The following is an 18182-nucleotide window of genomic DNA, read 5'->3' as shown; positions in this document are numbered from 1 at the left end:
TCTGAATATTTTTAAAGAGAGTTAAAAGTTGGGCTCACTATCCCCTCAAAACTGTATTAAGCCACCTTATTTTGAAGTACTGGAATTGTCCTGAAATATTGTTTGTGAAAATGGGGTACGAACCCTGTGATATAGTAAGTTTACTTTCACTGGATAATAATTTATCTGATGGATAGAGAAAGAGAAGCAAGAATTTTTATGAAGATTTTTTTTAATTTTCTTTTACTCGTGGCTTTACTTGCATGATGTTTTAAAGCTGATTTCCAGTCCGTACTGCGCAGACTCGGGGTTTGTTTACGTTTTTGTTTTGAATTCGTTGAAACGTTACACTTCGGTAGAGCATACATGAAGTTTTTTAGTCCGCCATTACAGTTCGCTTCGTTCAAGAACTTCCGATGAGCTGAAACGTCGGTTTGAAATAGCGTCAAGGTTCTTCTACTTGTTATTATTTGTTCTGCAAGGATATCTGGCGTTAATAATGAAGAAACAGGTAAGTTTGTCACGTAATTTTTAGTTTTGCTTTGTTTGTGAGGCTCACATAAACATTGCAGCCGAGATTGCGCAGTACGGACTGTAATTCATCTTTAAGCCGTTTTTCTGTGCACAGTGTTCAGGTATATTTTTTGGAAATTGCTCAACCCCCTCCCCCTACGAACAGGCATTATTATTTTTTGGAGGGGTTGCGGGGTGTCCCCGTGTCACATTGAGGTGCGCAGTAGTTTATGGGTAAACTGACTGGAACGCCTGGCGATTCAGTGGAAAATGTCTTCCTTTTCTTGGATGCTGAAGTCTGTGATCTCAGGCTGTTGTAACGATTTTAAAGCCGTTTACACGTTATGTTCCTTAACAGTTTTCAGGAGGTTCTCTTTCCAAGGAAGGATTAATGGGATTCTTCACTTTCAACAATCGAGAACAATTGCTTTGTCTTCCTCCAGAAAAAGAAATGAACATGAAAGCTACAAAGGGGAACGAGGAGGGCAGAAAACGGTCTTGCTTGTGGACAAGACAGGTTGTCAACAAGGTGAGATGTCGCTTACAGAAGCGCTGCGGATGGCTCGAGAGAAATCGCTAGAACTTGTTTGGGTTAACAAGAATGACAAAACCGCAGTGCCAGTCTACAGAATGATGTCCAAGCTTGATATAAGAATCAAAGCACGGTCTCTAAAACCACCCAAAACAAAGAAGATCGAAGTTACTGACAAAATAGAATCTCATGATTTGAAGTTCAGGGTGAAGCGTATCCAACAGTATTTGGAGAAAGGCCACCAAGTGAAACTTTTCGTTAAAAACAAACGCAGGACTAGCTCAGAGGATAAATTAGACATCATAAAGAAAGTACAGCAAGAAATTGAGGGTGCAAAAGTTGAAAGGCCAGTTGAGGAGACTCCACAACTTATAAGCTGCATCTTTAAACCCAGTCGTGGTGCAGGTGTCAAGGCAAATTCATCTGAAAATTGACTGAGAGCAACAAGGCACATTATATACACATATGGAGCTAAGCGATTTTTGTCAGTGTATCATACTCAGGTATCCAGTTATTGTAATGACTGGTCTGATTAAAATGGAATCAAATGTTTGTATTAAATAGAATGCAATTCCTGCCCTCTTCCCTCCTTAGTTTTAATGAAGTCAATCAAATGCAGCCTGATAACAAACAAATTTTATTACTCTTATCTACAGTCGAAAAGCATTTGTAAAAGATAATTTAATGGTTACCACATCAGGTTGTTCAGGGTTCATACTCCTTTGAAACTCTGTGACTTTCCATAACCTTTACCATAACCCTTCAAAGTTTTCCATAACCTAAATTTGACCTTTTTTCTGGAAAGTTTCAAAACCAAAATACTTCTTAATTTCAGGTATGTTTTATCCATTTCTTTGCACCCCCCCCCCCTTTCCCCCCCCCAAAAAACTGACTAACTTATTTTGTGCTTTTAACATCATTTTCCATTAAGGTTGGGACACACTAGGCAACAAGTTGCAGCGACAGGTCTCTGCGACAAGTCGCTCCGTGTGTAGTGCTTCAAAACAAGGCGCTTGTTTGGTACACACGGCAAATTTGGAAGAGTGGGAATGTGAACTAGTATATGTGACGCTCTCTAATTGGTTAATTTATATTTTGTCGCAAAAGTGTGCACATGCTGCGTCAACGCTGCTTGTGCTCAATTTGTCGCTACAATCAGCAAGTCGCAGCGACAAAATTCTGTCATAGCGACAAAGATTGTTGCAAAAATGCACAATGTCACACGAGGCAGCATGTTGTAGCAACTTGTCCCCAGGACATGCTGCAGCGACTTGTGGCCTAATGTTCACCGCAGTCAAACGTCTTAGGCAGGTTTTCTTTCCATTTCGGCGTTTGTTGTTCATATTGAAGTGTTAGTATGAAGAAGGATAGATAAAATAGTTGCTGAGTGTAAGCATAATCCCATTTCCTCAGGTAAACGAGTGTTTTTACACTTTACATCTTGGGCATCCGAACCAAAGTGCTTTGACAAATGGCGCCGACAAGTCCGCATATCGCTATTTTCAAACACATAGAACTTTTTTAGTAAAGCTCCAAAAAACTTAGTAAACCCTTAGGATACCGGTAATGTATCGAACTTTGAACTGTGAAAATTAAAACCTTATCTTTGAAGTACTTCTCTTATTTTTTGCATATTTCTGTCGTTTAACCGCGGTCGAGGCCTAATGTGTCCCAACCTTTACTTTGCAGGGCCCACACTTAAATTCCATGACTTTCCAGGCCTGGAAAATGAAATTTGTAAATCCCAAAACAAACTTTCCAGGTTTTCTATGACCCAAAAGGGGGATAAGCCCTGGCCTGAAGGGCCACTGGGCTCAAATGCAGGACTTAGCCTTTGTGCTCTCATACACCTGAGAAATTGAATTATGGAGGCTTTATTCCTAATAGAGTTCCAAATGTCCAAGTTTCCACCCCGTTTGTCCGCAGCTTTAATAATGTTCAATCATGTTTGCTCCCTAGACTGAACCAAGCTCAAAACACCCTAGCATTATTTTACACTTTAATCATCTCTAGTTGAAATGTCATGATCTGAGTGGTGCCCATGTTGAAATTTAAAATGTGCAACCAGAAACAACACTTCCCTTGTTATCTTAAAAAACTTGATCATGAAAGCAGGATGTCTCAACACCAGATAAACCGTTTATTGTCATTTGCTCTTTACTGTTGGAAAAACAACTTCTTGATAAACTATCAAATAATATCATTTTTAGTTCAAAAAATACATTTTTTGTTTATGGAAGCATGCGACTTCACTATGCAAAACCAGCTTGCCCTCCAATACAGTTCATAATTTTTTCTGTTCAAATATTTTGTCGGGCTTCTTATTTACTGTACAATTATTTATTTGTCTAAAATATCACTACTGACAGTACTTAAAATTCTAGACCTGATACGGCTGCCTGTGAATAAAATTCCCTAAATTAGCTATATAAGGGGGGCTTTAAAGTTTATAATACTTTTTTTATTTCTTGCAAACACAAAAAAGAAACAAATAACGCACACAGTACAAAAACTATAGTACAGCAGCACACAGTACAGCATTTAACTAAAAATGCAGCAGAATAAAAAGTTTAAAAATAATGTTTGTACCAGTGATTTATACCAGGCCTGATCATGAGGCTCTGGTTGTTCACTTTACTTTTCCCTGAACTGGGTTGCTTGGGACAAGCCTGGCTTTGGTTATTCATCCCATGTTTCTACTTGACCAAACCATTTCTAATTATTAACTTGGTGACCTAGTGTGATCAGCCCAGTTCACAATTTGCTTGGTAATTGTTTTAGTTTTTTTGGTGATCTACTCACTTCACCACTTAATCAGCCAAACTGCAGATTATAAAAATGTGTAAAAGCAGCGGGGAGTTAAACTTTTTTAATTCATTTGTTATTTTTAAACAAGAACCCACTTAAACTTTAACTGTAAGTTTAAAGCTTTCTGTTAAATTGTTTTTAATACAAATTTTAAGTTGTAAAACACTCCAGTTTTCACTCTTGCATCTGTTTGTTTTACATCAATAAAATGCACAGAAGCAAAACCTCTCAAAATGAATATGAATAATAATATTTAACTAATCTTATATGAACCTAAAATGAATAATAACTAATCTAACAGAATAATAAATCTAACTCAATATCAATAGGGTTCAACTATACTGTCTTTTATACCATGCCATAGAAAATACAGCCAATCAGAATACAGGAAAGCCGTTGTATATTCGACGGTATTCAACCCAACCTTCCCATAGTGCGCTGCGACTGTATTCTCGACGAAATTTAGTAAGCGTATTTTCTATGGCATGGTATAAAATAGTTACACAACACTTTCTCGTGGTATACTATGGAATATCCCACTTGTCACTTGTATTTTCTTGGCATACACACTCGCCTTAAGGCTCGTGTGTATACCGAGAAAATACAAGTGACTCGTGGGATATTCCATAGTATACCACTCGAAAGCGTTGCATAACTAGTATGTACGTACTACTTATACTCTATAAATTATATGTTAACGGCTAGCTGGTATGCGGGTGACAAGTTACAGTTGTGAGTTATGTACTTTTTCCATTTCTTGGCTCTCCACATTCTGGGCTTCATCCCTTGTAAAGATGGGTGTGGTCAGCTTTTTCCAGCGCTGGGGAAAAATTCAACATCAGATATTAATTCACATCTAATCTACGTTGCTCTTGTATTGCAAACTAGATGCATAACTGCGTGAACTCAGGCTTCTTTTTGGAAATAACCTTGGTTTTATACATGAATACCGTAATTATCTTTGTACTTTCTGACCTTTACATAACCATGCATAAAAGAGGATTTGGGTGTATTTGAACTAAGAGGATCATATTCATTGTCAATATAAAGACGTTTCAGCGATTGTGTCTAGTAGGCTGCTCAGCTCATTCCCACGATCACGCCATTTACGATCCTTTCATGAAAATAATCACAGTAAACATATTCCGAGATACATAACACATAGCGCAAGATATCGTGTCTTTTCTCACCATCGAATCATTGTTTACATCTCAAATTCAGTGAAAAGCTTTGTCTAAGAATAACAAAAGCCTCTGCATTTAATGCATCTGCATAAGACACGAGGGTCTTGACTATCTTTTTCACATATACGATTACAATCATAAAAAAAAACCAAGCAAAATAAACTCGATAACATCAACACGAAAGAAAAAAATAATAAGAAAGAATATGGCTACCATAAAGCTGCTTGAAGCACTCATTTTCACTTTCGTTTTTGAAGTCTTCGAAAATACTTTTGTGTTCATCAGGACAACTCGGTTGCATTTCAGCAGTTTAGTTTTTCGCTATGTTTAAGTGTTCAACGGCGTCTGTAATGGCAGTTAAAAGATGATTCTCTGTAAGTTCTAACGTTTTCACCTCCACAGAGAGCTCACTAAATCTTGGTTTCTCGACGGGAAGAGTTCGCCCGTAAAGGTTTTTCGTGAAGTTAATGGACCGAGCTGTACCAAAATTGACTTTCTTCATGTTAAACTGTTGGTCTTATAAAGATTTAGCGCACAGTACTCAAGCTTACAATCTTTGACCTTCTACTTAGAGCGGTTTTCACTTGAGTGTCGAAAGTAAATTGCGTTTGCTTTGGTTTTGCATTACTACGCTTAGTGATTGGCTTAAAAATCTCGCGCCACTTTCTCAGCCAATCAGAACTAAAACCAAAACCAATTGTGACTCGCTCACGCACGTTTTCCCGCACTTCGTGCCAGCTACATGTATTTGCTTCGAGTTTTGATTGGTTCACTGGGTTGTCTGTGTCCTTTGTTATTGGCCAGAGTAATTACTTTGGTTTTGGTTTTAACGACACTCAATTGAAAACTGCTCTAAGACTGAGTGAGTGAGACATTTGCTTCTATCTCTTGTTCAATCACCCTCAAAACACTTCCGCTGACCTTTTCTACGCATATTCATATCTTGCGCACGCGCAGAAGACGTCAGAGGGCGATTTGCGCCAGGATAATAAACCGCCTGAAGTCCCATTTCAAACTCAGGCTTTTCTACATTCTTTGTAGAAGCCTGAGTAATAATTATTGTTCACACACTCTACTATATAAGATGTACATCAAGTGGCACTTAACAAAAACATAAACTAACCAGTGAGCCTGGGGCCAGCCCGGTTCTTATCTATTTATTGTGTTGTTTTGTGGGTAAATCGTTCTAGACCAACTCAGCACACCCCTAGTCCTAATAAGCCGGTGGAGGCACCAGGCTTTTAGCCAGATGGGTGTCCAGGTGTTCTATGGATGCCCACTTTTATATGAATTGCCATATTGGGAGTTATTTTTTTAGCAAATTTGGAAATCCTTAAATAAATTTTCTATCAAAACTGCAGAAATACAGCTTACATGCTTAAATTTTGTTCTCAGACCCTCCTTAAGGAGAGTGGACTCAGGCTATATCAAAATGTTTGGATGCCCACTTTTCAAATCCTGGCTAAAAGCCCTGGGGGACAATAAACAGCAAAGGATATATTATACCATAAGTTGTCACTATACTACAAGCATAATGGCTACTGTTAACATCCAAGGAGTCCGAGTTTTTCAGGTCTCAAAGGTCTGAGTGTTTAAAGTACATACAGTTGAACCTCATTAATATGGACATCATGGAGCGAGGCAAAGCTGAGTAGCAATATTATGGAGGTGTCCACTGTACTATGTCTGTAAGGTTTAACTGTGCCTTGATTTCTGCTTTGACAAAACCCTAATTGTGGTAGTTCAGACTGATCAAGCCATTCATTTGAATATGTGTCTACACCTAATTGCAATAATGTTGTCATAGAAAAAGGAACAATTAAAAAAGGCAAATTATAGGAATTAATAATTAGTTAATAAATTAATTAATAGGCGTATGTTTGAAATTCACTGAAGAATGGCCTCAAAACGTCTCAAAATACACATAAATCAATTTATCTTATTACATGATTAATAAGTGTACAGATGATTATAAAGCTAATTAATTCCTATTTAACTTTTTCATTTTTCTTTTTAATAAGACAATGTTATTGCAATTAGGTGTATATACCTGCCAACTTAATTGTGTGGGTCAAAGGCATGAGATTTTTATCCTGAGAGTGCCAGGATTCCTAAAGACAACATGACCATGTCCAAAGATTCCCAAAGACATCCAAAGTATTCCAAAGACGTTCTGAATATATCCTGGTTCCAGTCCCAGGACGTGCTTGCTAAAACGACATTGTTCCCAATGCATTTCTTGTCAAAACTCCGCTGAGATTTAGGGGAAAGTCTTATATTTACTCATTTTATATGGAGTTTTCTTTTTTTTGTATTGGTTGGAGTTTACATTTTTTTGGAAAGTGTGTCAGTTATGATTGTAATAGCTCACATTTTTCAATACCGGTAGGCGTGAGAAATTGGTTCGTAAGCATGAGTTGGCATAAAAGTTTTCAACTCGCTGATGTGAGGGTTGGCAGGTATAGGTGTATACACTACTATGCCTTTTTCCCCAGAGTACTTTAGTAGTGCTTAATTGGGCTTCCTTATTTAAATCAATATTGCCATTTCTTTGGAGATAGTAAAAAAGGGCAGCTTCGAGCCAAAGTGGCGCATACTGCCAGAGCTTATCCCGGTTTCCTTAGCATTAAGCAGCTAGAAGTATTTGTACTCCCCCCTGGATGGGATGCTGGTCCATCGCAGGGTACCCCCCAGCACCTATTTAATACACCTGGGTGGAGAGAGGCACTATGAGAGTAAAGTGTCTTGACCAAGAACACAACACAGTGACCCCGGCCAGGCCTCGAACCCGGAACGCCCGCTCCGGAGTCCGGCGCGCTAACCATTAGGCCACCGTGCCTCCCACTCTTGGAGATAGTAGCCCTTATAAAAATATCTGAGGAATGACTACCTCTTGTAACGTTCCTTCTGTGGTCACAAACTTGAAGATCATGAAACCTGGAATGCACATGATGGATGACAATGCCATACACCAACCAATCACTTGTCCCCAAAAAGGGTAGGAGTATTCATTGTATTTCAGTGGTGTGTATGTCACAAGGCTGAATATAAATATAGCCTGCAATGATAATGAACATTAGCTATATACAAACAGCTAGCCTACAATCATGCTAAAATCATCAAGGTGTATTTAACACTTATCTTATTTGACTCAGTAGACAGTTTACTATCCTTATCCTTAGTGCAAAGTTCAATGTACAACACTCGCACACTCTGTCTATACAGGTAACACATATATAGCAGTCAGCCGTACTGCAGGGCCTGCTCCTCTTCATTCAATGGGTCCCAACCTGATCTGCACTGACTCTTTTCATTTTTGACATACATTCCATTCCACAGCTATCTTTTATGATTGACAAGGTAACATGGCAGGGTTATGTATTGGTTGAATACAAGAGGGGGGCCTATTGTGGTACGTATTCAACACTGCATGTGCACCTCCTAGCTTGAAGTTGTTTGTCTGCTCTACCGCTATATACCTTTACCTTACCTTTATTTAGACACGGTTGGGTTAAAAGCTAGAAGCTTGTGGGGGCCGTGTAATCCTGATCGAAGTGGAATTTGGAAGTGTTGGTTTTTGTGGAGGGAGGAAAACTGGAGAACCCAGAGAAAAACTCTTGGAGCAAGGACGAGAACCAACAACAAACGTAACGCACATATGACACCGGACTGGAATCGAACCCAGGCCACATTGGTGGGAGGCGAGCGCTCTCACCACTGTGCCATCCTTGCTCCTCTAATTCATGCATATTCAAAATCATTGATCTTCTATACATCCTTGAATACTGGCTGGGTCTTTAATAATTTTTAAACACAACCCAGGGGTTAACTGGGTTCTTTTAACAACAAAAAATGCAAATAAACCTGACATTTAATTGCATTATTGTTAATAATTTTATTATAACTGACCAAGCAAAACAATGGTGTGAGATATTTCCAACACAGCCTGATCCAAGGATTGATCCGAAATCCAATCATAGAAGCCATGTTATCATAGAATTGTTTTCCACCTGAGAATAAATTAACAACACATCATACAACACCAACTCTGCAACTTAAATCAAAATTGATAATAGTAGTCGTGGTGTAACCATGTTGCAAAAATTAGTAAGACTGTTACTTTTATGTTAAGAGGGTTGTTGTTCAAAGAGATCGATGTTGAAAACAGTTAACAACATTATCTAAGATGCAAAGTTTTTAAAAAATTCTCAAAAATATGTCCACCTGTAGGGACCTTGAGCAAATATAAGCCCAGGGCTTATTGTTTAGAATTGTACAGTATCTAGGCTAGTTGAAGCACTACTCAGGCCGGCCAACTGAAAAGTTTAATCCCTTTCTCTGTTGATAGCTGGTCTTCCAGCCAAGTTGTAATGATCCACCCACTCAGAGTACAGGCAAGGGAATACTGAGCACTACATTCCAGCTACATGTATATAGAAAACTAATTTAAATACAGGTGAGGGTGTTTGCTTTGAAAACAAAATGACAGCCTGCTTTCACAAACTGGACAATAAAGAGAGTGTTCAAAAACTTGACAATGCATGCAACTGTTTCTGCCATTTCCAGCAATATAATCAGAGAGAAGTTTATCATAATTTAAAGCAAAGTTTTACTTGGGTATTTTCGAATACGGTAGTTAAGAGAATAATGCTATGATCATAGCATGGCAAATGCTGAAAATCAGCCCAAAATATAATAAATCTGGTATTTCTCTCCTTTACAAATGATGTGACCATACACATTCTAGATCTGTTACTAAACTATGCCTTTAGTCAAAGTAAAAATCCAAGGACTCTGGGTTTTTCACCTGCTGTTTTGTAAAAAAAGGTTTTGATAATGTATGCTTCACTCACCATAGATCCAGCCAATAGCAACACTCTGAAACAACGAGACCCACAGGAGTGCACTACCACTAGCAGAATAGGCATCAAATAACTGGAATACATACATCCCACCCTGGAAAAGAAACATACAAGTTTGTAAGCTGCTGGCTTTTGATACGAATTACCATAAAAGTATACATTAAGTTGATTAACTGCAATCAAATAAATATTGATTTTATGGATGAAAAAGATAACAACCTAGCATTTAATTGTACTGGCCATTGACAGTGGCTACTGTAAGACCTAAATTTCCTCAGCAATCAGAAACTAAATACAGTCAAACTTCTGATAACCAGACAACCTTGGAACCTGACCAGTGTCTTAAGAGCACCCAGAGGACCCAGGGCCAGGGGAGCAGGGCAGGGGAGGCTCTGCCCAAAAAGGGGTACCTTTCAGGCTGGAGGTATGAAAAATGCAGTACAATAATTATTATTCCATGAGCACATGTTGGATTTGAGATGGTAGATAAACAAACAAGCCGGTAGCGCAGAGTTGGCTATAAGTAAAAGGTTCAATGCTCTCCCCAGAAAGTGAAACATGTTCAACTACCCCTCTGGGGTACCCCAAAGAAATACTGTTGGGATACCGAGAGGGCGAAGCCGAAGACAACGAGAACGAACTTTAATTTGCATCTTGATTTCTTATGGTTTTAATTATAAAACATTTCTTCACACTTATATTCGTTAGTTCACTCAACAAATCCTTGTAATGGCTAGTACAAATTATTTCCCAGTTCAAGTTGTCTTCGGCTTTGCCGTCATGATTTCCAAACAGTATTTTTTGGGGGTACCCTAGAGGATGACCAATTTCAGCAAAAATTGCATAGCGGTCGGGGGTGGGGGGGAAAACAAAAAAAAAAAAAAAAACCGGGGGGGGGGGGCTGGGGCCAGGGGGGGGGGGGTCGGGGGGGGCACTTATTCGAGTAAATACGGTAAATTGTCCAAGTAGGTGGTACAGATCATCATAAACCGGCAAATTTACGACCTAATTTGATATTCCAGCTAGTTTAAAAAGAACGGCATGAACTGATTGCACTCAGATTAGGCCAGACTATTATAAGTTCAAAGACTTTTCTTTCGAGGACCGAGATCTCTGATAAAAGCAAGAGGCGGTACCCGATTCTTTGATGACGAAGCTGCATGCCTTGTGTAAATATTTGTATTCTGCACACGAGTCGAAAACGCTAACTCCTAGAACTGCTCTTGCGTGCTTCAAATTACCAAGAAAATGGCATAAGAACAAACATACACAATGAGAAAATGTTTCTACTTCATTTTATCACAGATACAAGATGTAAAAGCCGAATTTAGAAAGCTTAAATATTTACAATAGCAATTAGTGAAGAAATTTGAATATTCATATGGGCATGCTGTGACCTCACAAACATAGGATGGTAAGCCTGTGCCATCACTAGCATGCAGCAGTTGCAAAAATGCATAGGTCAGCACATTGTGACAATGATAATGATTGTAATGGTCTTCACTTATAAATATCTTGCAATAATTTCAAAACAAGTCTCTGTTTTGCAACATGAATATTCAGATCACCCTCAGCTGAGTCAAATGCTTGTACAACACAGACAATAAATTATATACATCTTACTCAGAACAGAAAGCAGAGTATTTGTAAAATGTTACACAGATGAATGACTTATTAGTGCCTGTGGGTCTGGAATGATTTACCATCAAAACAACCCTAATAATAATCATAATCATTTCTTTAGAGAGGAGAGATCACAGAGATGCCCTCTAATGAGTTATGTTTGTCTTTAATCTGTATTCACATTGTGTTGTTGTATAGCTGAACATTTTTCCCCAACATTGTGACTCTTATTGGCTAATTCAAGGTCACATGACATTTTACAATAAAAACTGTTTCCCGCCAAAGTCTCTGAGGGGGCAACATTGCAAAATCTATGTTTCTCTCAGGAACTATCATTAAGTGTATAATGTATGACATACATGTATTTCCAAAAGCTGGGATAACAGCTTACCTAGCTGACAAACTTAACTGGACAACAGAGAACTTGCTGAAGATGAAAAAAATTCCAGACTTTTTCCAAATGCTGCTGATCACCTATAATGCACTGTGCAAATAGGCTGTGACTGAATTTGACACAGTGAATCAAAATTATGTGGGTGCATCCTTGAGTTAAGTAATGGAGCCAGTTCAGGCATTAGTTACCACCACCTGAAAACAAGGCTTCATAGCTCAGTTGGTAAAGCAACAAACCAGTATCTTGGAAGACATGGGTTTGAATCCCATGGTAACCCTTTAATTTTTTCAGGCTAAAAGGAAAAAAAAGAAATTGCTTGAATGGCTTAAATATAGAGCTTGAAAATAAATTTCTCCACTTCATTTTAAGCTTAATAAATATTAAATAATAAGTAGTAATAATAATAATTATAATAATGATGATAATAATTAACAACTAATTTGTATAAATGGTGCCCTCCATCCCACTGTTCTTAACACTTTACAGAAGTATACCTTACTGTTACTTTTGTTAGCGGCTAATTTTTTTAAGTCATTTAAGCGAGTTGGGGGAAAATCGCGAAAATTTGTCTCTGTCAAATATGTGTTAAATTTAAGTACCTCCCCCTTTTCTGTACACACAGTATGTACTGTATGACAATGTCAACGTCACAAGGCTCACAAAGGACAACAATAAGAAGGGTTGAGAGAAGGGCAGCCTCACTGCTGTCATACAAGGCAAGACTGCTTTCCCTGACGAGGATCTATTTTCTGACATTTTTAATTAACTTTGTCCTTTCTGAGGAATGATGATGTTTGTGCAATTTAAAGTAACTTTGGGCTCATGTTTCCATCTTAGCTATATGTTCATGAAAAACTGGTTTACACAATATCGCTATTTTTTAATTTTTATGAAAATCGCTTTATTTAATAGTAACTAAATTTTGCACAAAAAAAATTCCTAAAACTAGTATTACAATCATCAGTTAACAGAGTGCATTGGAGTCAATTTTATGGGCCTTAAATTTGCCCGCTTTAACAATTTGACCTCCACAATTTGCCAGCCAGGTGTCAAAATCAAACATGATCGATAGCCGCCAAGCCTAAAAACAATTTGATAGATTTACGGTGTCAATAGATTTCATTTGTGGCACACTTACCACCAAATAAAAAACTTGTGACCGCTGGCTGTGGTCATGTTATGACTGCTGAGTACAATCTACAATGGCTGATCAGGAGGTACTTTGTTTGCTTTGCTTTGTCACCGAAACACCATGGTCAATAGTCATCGAAGGCGAGAAGGTTGACAACAAAACAACAGATGTCGCACACACCATCTTATTGTGAGACCCATTTTCAACAATATACGACTAAATTGAAAATCGAAGCGCCAGGGAAGGTCCACATTGTATGCGATGTCGTGTGTGGCAAGTGCATAAAATCGCTGTCGACTAAATGAAAGCAAGCCATTTTGAGCAGGACACCCAGTATGTACACAGGATACAACACAAAGTTAGGAATGCGTTCTCCTTGGTCGATCACAATTAATAGCCGCTAACAATAGTAACCAAGGATTATATTAAATCATGCTTTAAAGTTTTCTTGCTGGGATTATAACATTATGACTTTGAAATATATTAGGTGGTGTGCAAATTACCGCAAATGCTCAAAATAGCACCCAGCTTCACCTAAGTCCCCACTTCAAATTAGCGCCCCTCCTTAGACAAAAAAAATAATGAAGAAGCGCTGCCCATCAAATAAGTACAGGAAATCGTATGAACGCGAGTGCATTACGTGATTTATGGGCACGAGTGATGTTTTAAAAGTTCTCAAAATTGCCCGAGCCGTAGGCGAGTGCAATTTGAGAACTTTTAAAACATCACAAGTGACCATAAATCACGTAATGCACGAGCAAGCTCATACGATTTTTTATTTATTATGTACTCAACAAAAATTACTGCGTCGCGCTATTTGCACGCCATGCGTACCACATGAAATGCTTCAATGGTTTCCCAAATGCTCACATGTTTTATTTGAACCAATCAAAAAATATCATGTTGTGACAAGGCAAATCAAGCGTGAAGTTTTGAAAAGTTTCTGAGAAAATATACGCTTACAAGCTGAACTCAAAAAGCTAAATTTCAGTTGTTAAAAGCGACAAGAATACTGGTTCACTTATCTCTTTTCAAATGTTCCTGAATGTTTTTAATCTCAATCGGACTCACTAAATAGCATTCGGATTCACAGACTTAAGTGAAGTGCACTGTCCTTGAATCACATTAAATGTGACTTGGCAGTTGTGAAAATTGTTCACGGTGTGAGCATGGCTGCTTGTGTTCACCTGTTCACCTCTTGAAGTTGTAGCGGGAAAAGACGGCATTGCGGGTACACCTGCGAAACTGCTCGAAGCTGCTGACTGTGGAGGCATGCTGATAATGTTGGAGAGTTGTTGCTGTTCCTTCTTGCTACCTTCATCGTAGTCGTTAAGAGATTTCTAGCTTACGTGTCCAGTCACCTGGATTATCGACTGCCTCTCGACGCTTGCTGCCCTCAGTTTCTTCACAACCGTCTTCCTTGCGCTGTGTTTAGTCAATCTCTTCTTGCTTTTCTCCAGAGGTGTGTTCTTTACAACACTCTTCATCATGTTGTCGATACTGTTTACGCCGAGGCGCTGCTTTTTGTACCAAACATTTGTTTTGGGGTTTTCAATTATGGCAAGGTAAAAAGGACCTTTTTCTCACAGCTCTTGAGGACGTCTACTGAGGTATTGCTTCAGCAACTCAACGGGACATCTCTGACCGCCAGTAGCGAACATTTTTGGCAGAACACTACGATGTTTTGTGTTAAGTCCTCCCTGCCTCGTTTTTGTAGGATTCTCTTTAAATGTGACGTACTCTGTGCCGCTGTCGTCCACACAAAAACTAAAGTCCTCGACTTCCATTGAGTGGTGTTCCTGTCTTCCCCTCAGGCCAAAATGTTGAGTCAAGAGCCACCACATCGTCTGGGAAAGAACTCTTGGGCTGCAGTCACCGAGACTTTGTTCACTCCATAGCATTTCTTCTTCCTCGGTTGTCAGTGCGTTCGCGGCGTTGGGTCTTTTGCCTTTTCCCTGCTGTCGGAGACACTTCACTTTTCCTTCAAGTACCAATTTGGACTGGTGGAACTCTCGGTCTCTAATTATCGAGTACTTGTAGCCGTGTTCTTTTAAATAGCGGTCAAGGGCTGCCAGCATGGATTTTTAACTCTCAGGTTCGTATTCAAACCCGTCTTTTGTGCGTATTTCTGTGTAGAAGGTTTGCAACATCTCATCGAGTTGTTCGTGCTCGTATTCTTCCATTTTTGGGTTTACTTTTCTCTCTGTTGCCCATGTTTGCCAAACATTCAACCAGGTCTGTGTAGCTTTCAACGTGTTTTTGTTTCTCGCATTTTCCTTAAGTTGCTCGACGATATTTTGGTTTGACAAAGCAAACCGGCTGTCCGCCATTTTTTAATTTGGTTTTCAAATTTGGCGCTTCCCCGGTGTTTCCATAGCAACTTCTGTATTGCACTCTATAACCCCAATTTGCACTCTATAACCTATTTATGCATTCGTCATTGACCAATCAAAAACGCGGTATTTTGTTGAGTATATAATAAGCCTAAAAAAGAATGAGTTACAGAACGTAGGAAATATGAGACATTACAGTATTTATAATGAATACAACACAACAGCACAGATAGCTTACTTCTCATTTCTTTAAGGGAAATATCCATGTGAGTGCATAGGCACTTCATGTTAGTACTTAAGTTCCTCATAAAAAAAATCGCCAGTTTCTTGTTATTGCCTTGAAAGTTCCTAGAATTACAAGGCCAACCAGTGACTTAAGCCACCACCTGGTTAAGAACGTCTTAAGAATGTTTCAGGCTCAAGTTTTACAAAAAAATTGCTATTAGAGTATTTTTATTATTATGTTACAGTGTGGGTTCAGTAGCAATAAAGACCCTGTCATTTTGAGGCTGAAAATTGATAAACGAAATAAGCGCCCTCGCCTTACAAAATAAATACGCGTCCAGATGCTAATTCGAGCAGTTATGGTAATTGACACACATATATTTTCAAAACCTTTGTTAACCTTTTAGCTTGAAATATTTTAAGTATGGAAATTTGCTTTGAGATGGGGAGGGGGACATTTTTTAATCCAACTTCAATAATAGATTTTGTAAAAGAGGCAAATTCATTTTTACATCAATTGATGTTACATTAATTATTTTGTCATTACTTTGTTGTTGTTCTGTTCTGTTCTGTTGTTTTGTTTTTTCGCTGTCAAAAAGGAAAACCATGTGCCCTGGCAAAATTATTTGTGGATTTAACCTATTATTATGCTTGTAACTCTTGGAATGGGCCTATTAATATGTGAGACATCATTATTTTACATATCTTTTTTTATTTCACATTATGTAGTTAAGGGTCTCCCCCCTTAAGAGGGCAAATCTCTATTTTTTTAGAATTTATGGACAGGACGGTTAAAATCAAATTTTTTTTATTACGCCAAAAAGACCCTTTGGGTGAACCTTTTTTGAAAATATTATGTAAAACTTCCAGCGAGTTTTATTTTTTGAGAAAACAAGGAAAGTTTGTAATTCGAGCTCATGCTGTCTGTACGCCGAGGAAAACTAATTAATTGACAGCAATTTCGTGGCATTTTCGATGCATTTTCGCTCGCTCGCTCAAGTCCAGAAACTTGCCTTGATTTCATTTTTACAGGAGTAATTAACCATCCTTAGGTCTTTCTTTTGAACAGAAAATCTTCCTGAAATATGTAATTGTTGACACCTTTTTACCGTGTTAAAAATTCTACCGATCGCAATTTAATTTACATACCGAATTTGACCTAACTTCAGAGGGATAGAACTCCAAGGGTATACGTTTCTATCGGTAAAACATGGGTTCTTTGGAAAGCCCTATTCATCCATCTTATCATATTCGAAGCGTTAGTTTGGCCCGTAAAAAATGAGTGCGCTAGCATGAAAAATATACAGGCATTTTTGACATGTTTCCGTCATTTTCATTCTGCAGCCAACCGGGTCGTATTAGAAATTTTGGATTTTGTGTGGGGAACAGGGGAAAAACGTTCTGATAAAGAGAGGCGAAATATATTTAACCGGCATAATCAAATCCCTCCCCCTCAACCCCATTGGCAACCTGAACGGTCCCAGGAGCTCCCAAATGTCGCTTAATACAGAAAACAAACCCGAGAAATGAATTTCAGTAATTTATAATAGTTCTTGCATAAATCTTACATGCGTTACGAAAGAGGCCTGTATCTTTAAGCAAAAACTGAACGTCGTGCAATGCTTGTGCCCTAGAATAAAATCCTGTAGACAAGTAGACTGAAAATTTTTAACCCCTACCCCCCTCCAGCTAGGAACTTGATACAGTGTACGGGTTATTGGGCACTTTATTTGCGTTGGCTCTTCGAGCTGGCGTCATTTAGATTTGCTACACTGCATTAAGGAGTCCCCGTTTAATCCGAGCCGGGGGTTTATTAACGGAATGCAAATTTCTGTCAAATTTTCAGTTTGATTTGTTTTTATCGATCTCTGAGACCAAGGGGCAGTTTTACAAGGCAGGGCGATTTTTTCTCTTCGTTTTGCCCCGAAAAACTTTCCCTGGGCATCTAAAGTCGACAGTTTCCCAAAGGTACATTATTGCGGATTGAACATGTTTATGTTGCAATCAAGATTTATGACAAACAGAACATACCGGTAAATGGTATTTTAACTATAAAGGAGCATGAAGTAAAGTTTATGGATACAAAGTTTTAAGTTCATAAACGCCTCAAACTTATAAACAAATGCTGGAGGGTTTCTAGAGATTTCAATGACTGTGAGTATTAACACATAATTGACAAGAAAGAAAATGCGTCAGTAATAAAGACAGGAATGCGAAAACTGCTAACAAGTTATATTTGTTGTACAACGTCCATCCTAGCTATGTTACGCCAGCCTTTTCTTTTGAATGTTCATTGAAATTTCGAAAGCAGCTTACCGCACTAGTATGTCATAGCAGTGCCATTCATGTAAATAAACTTACTAGCCTGCGAGCAGGCTCTCTATTCGGGGGCAACGTGAATATTGAAGCGCTCTTGGAGCGCCGAAGGCGCCGAAGGCGCGATCCCGCGAGTGCCGAAGGCGCGAGTCGGCGAGCGAAGCGAGCCCGCGACCAAAATTGAGAGCCTGCACGCACGCCATTGAATTTCAAATCCGGCGCGTTCGTCCACGAACGCAGCACTCTGATTGGTCAAAAATGACAGGCTCAATTAATGTGAG

The 18182-nt window shown here is 38.7% G+C and overlaps 2 protein-coding genes across 3 annotated transcripts in view; one reads left to right on the top strand and one right to left on the bottom strand.

The window, feature by feature from the left end:
* The first annotated feature begins 725 nt into the window (after window positions 1-725).
* Window positions 726-1636, top strand: LOC144654555 (translation initiation factor IF-3-like). Its single transcript, XM_078514715.1, has one exon. The coding sequence runs from the start codon at window positions 763-765 to the stop codon at window positions 1456-1458; it is 696 nt and encodes a 231-aa protein (XP_078370841.1). The 5' UTR covers window positions 726-762; the 3' UTR covers window positions 1459-1636.
* A 1505-nt stretch (window positions 1637-3141) lies between these two features.
* The window catches only part of LOC144653065 (sodium- and chloride-dependent GABA transporter 2-like), a 29759-nt gene continuing 14718 nt past the window's right edge, over window positions 3142-18182 (bottom strand). Inside the window, exons 11-15 of one of the 2 annotated variants that reach the window (XR_013570661.1) lie at window positions 9870-9972; window positions 8926-9026; window positions 7907-8074; window positions 4495-4652; window positions 3142-4180 (exon numbers count right to left, since the gene is read on the bottom strand). Coding sequence is in view for 1 of the 2 variants with exons in the window: in XM_078512978.1 (XP_078369104.1) it covers window positions 4557-4652; window positions 7907-8074; window positions 8926-9026; window positions 9870-9972 (468 nt within the window). In the remaining variant the exon portion in view is untranslated. Of the gene's footprint in view, window positions 4653-7906; window positions 8075-8925; window positions 9027-9869; window positions 9973-18182 lie in introns of both variants that reach the window. The other variant, XM_078512978.1, reaches the window with a different exon arrangement.

This window comes from Oculina patagonica, chromosome 5 (genome assembly GCF_052425735.1).
Source record: "Oculina patagonica isolate OP01 chromosome 5, crgOcupat, whole genome shotgun sequence".
Taxonomy (NCBI): Eukaryota; Metazoa; Cnidaria; class Anthozoa; order Scleractinia; family Oculinidae; genus Oculina; species Oculina patagonica.
This window is presented reverse-complemented; position numbering and strand designations above follow the sequence as displayed.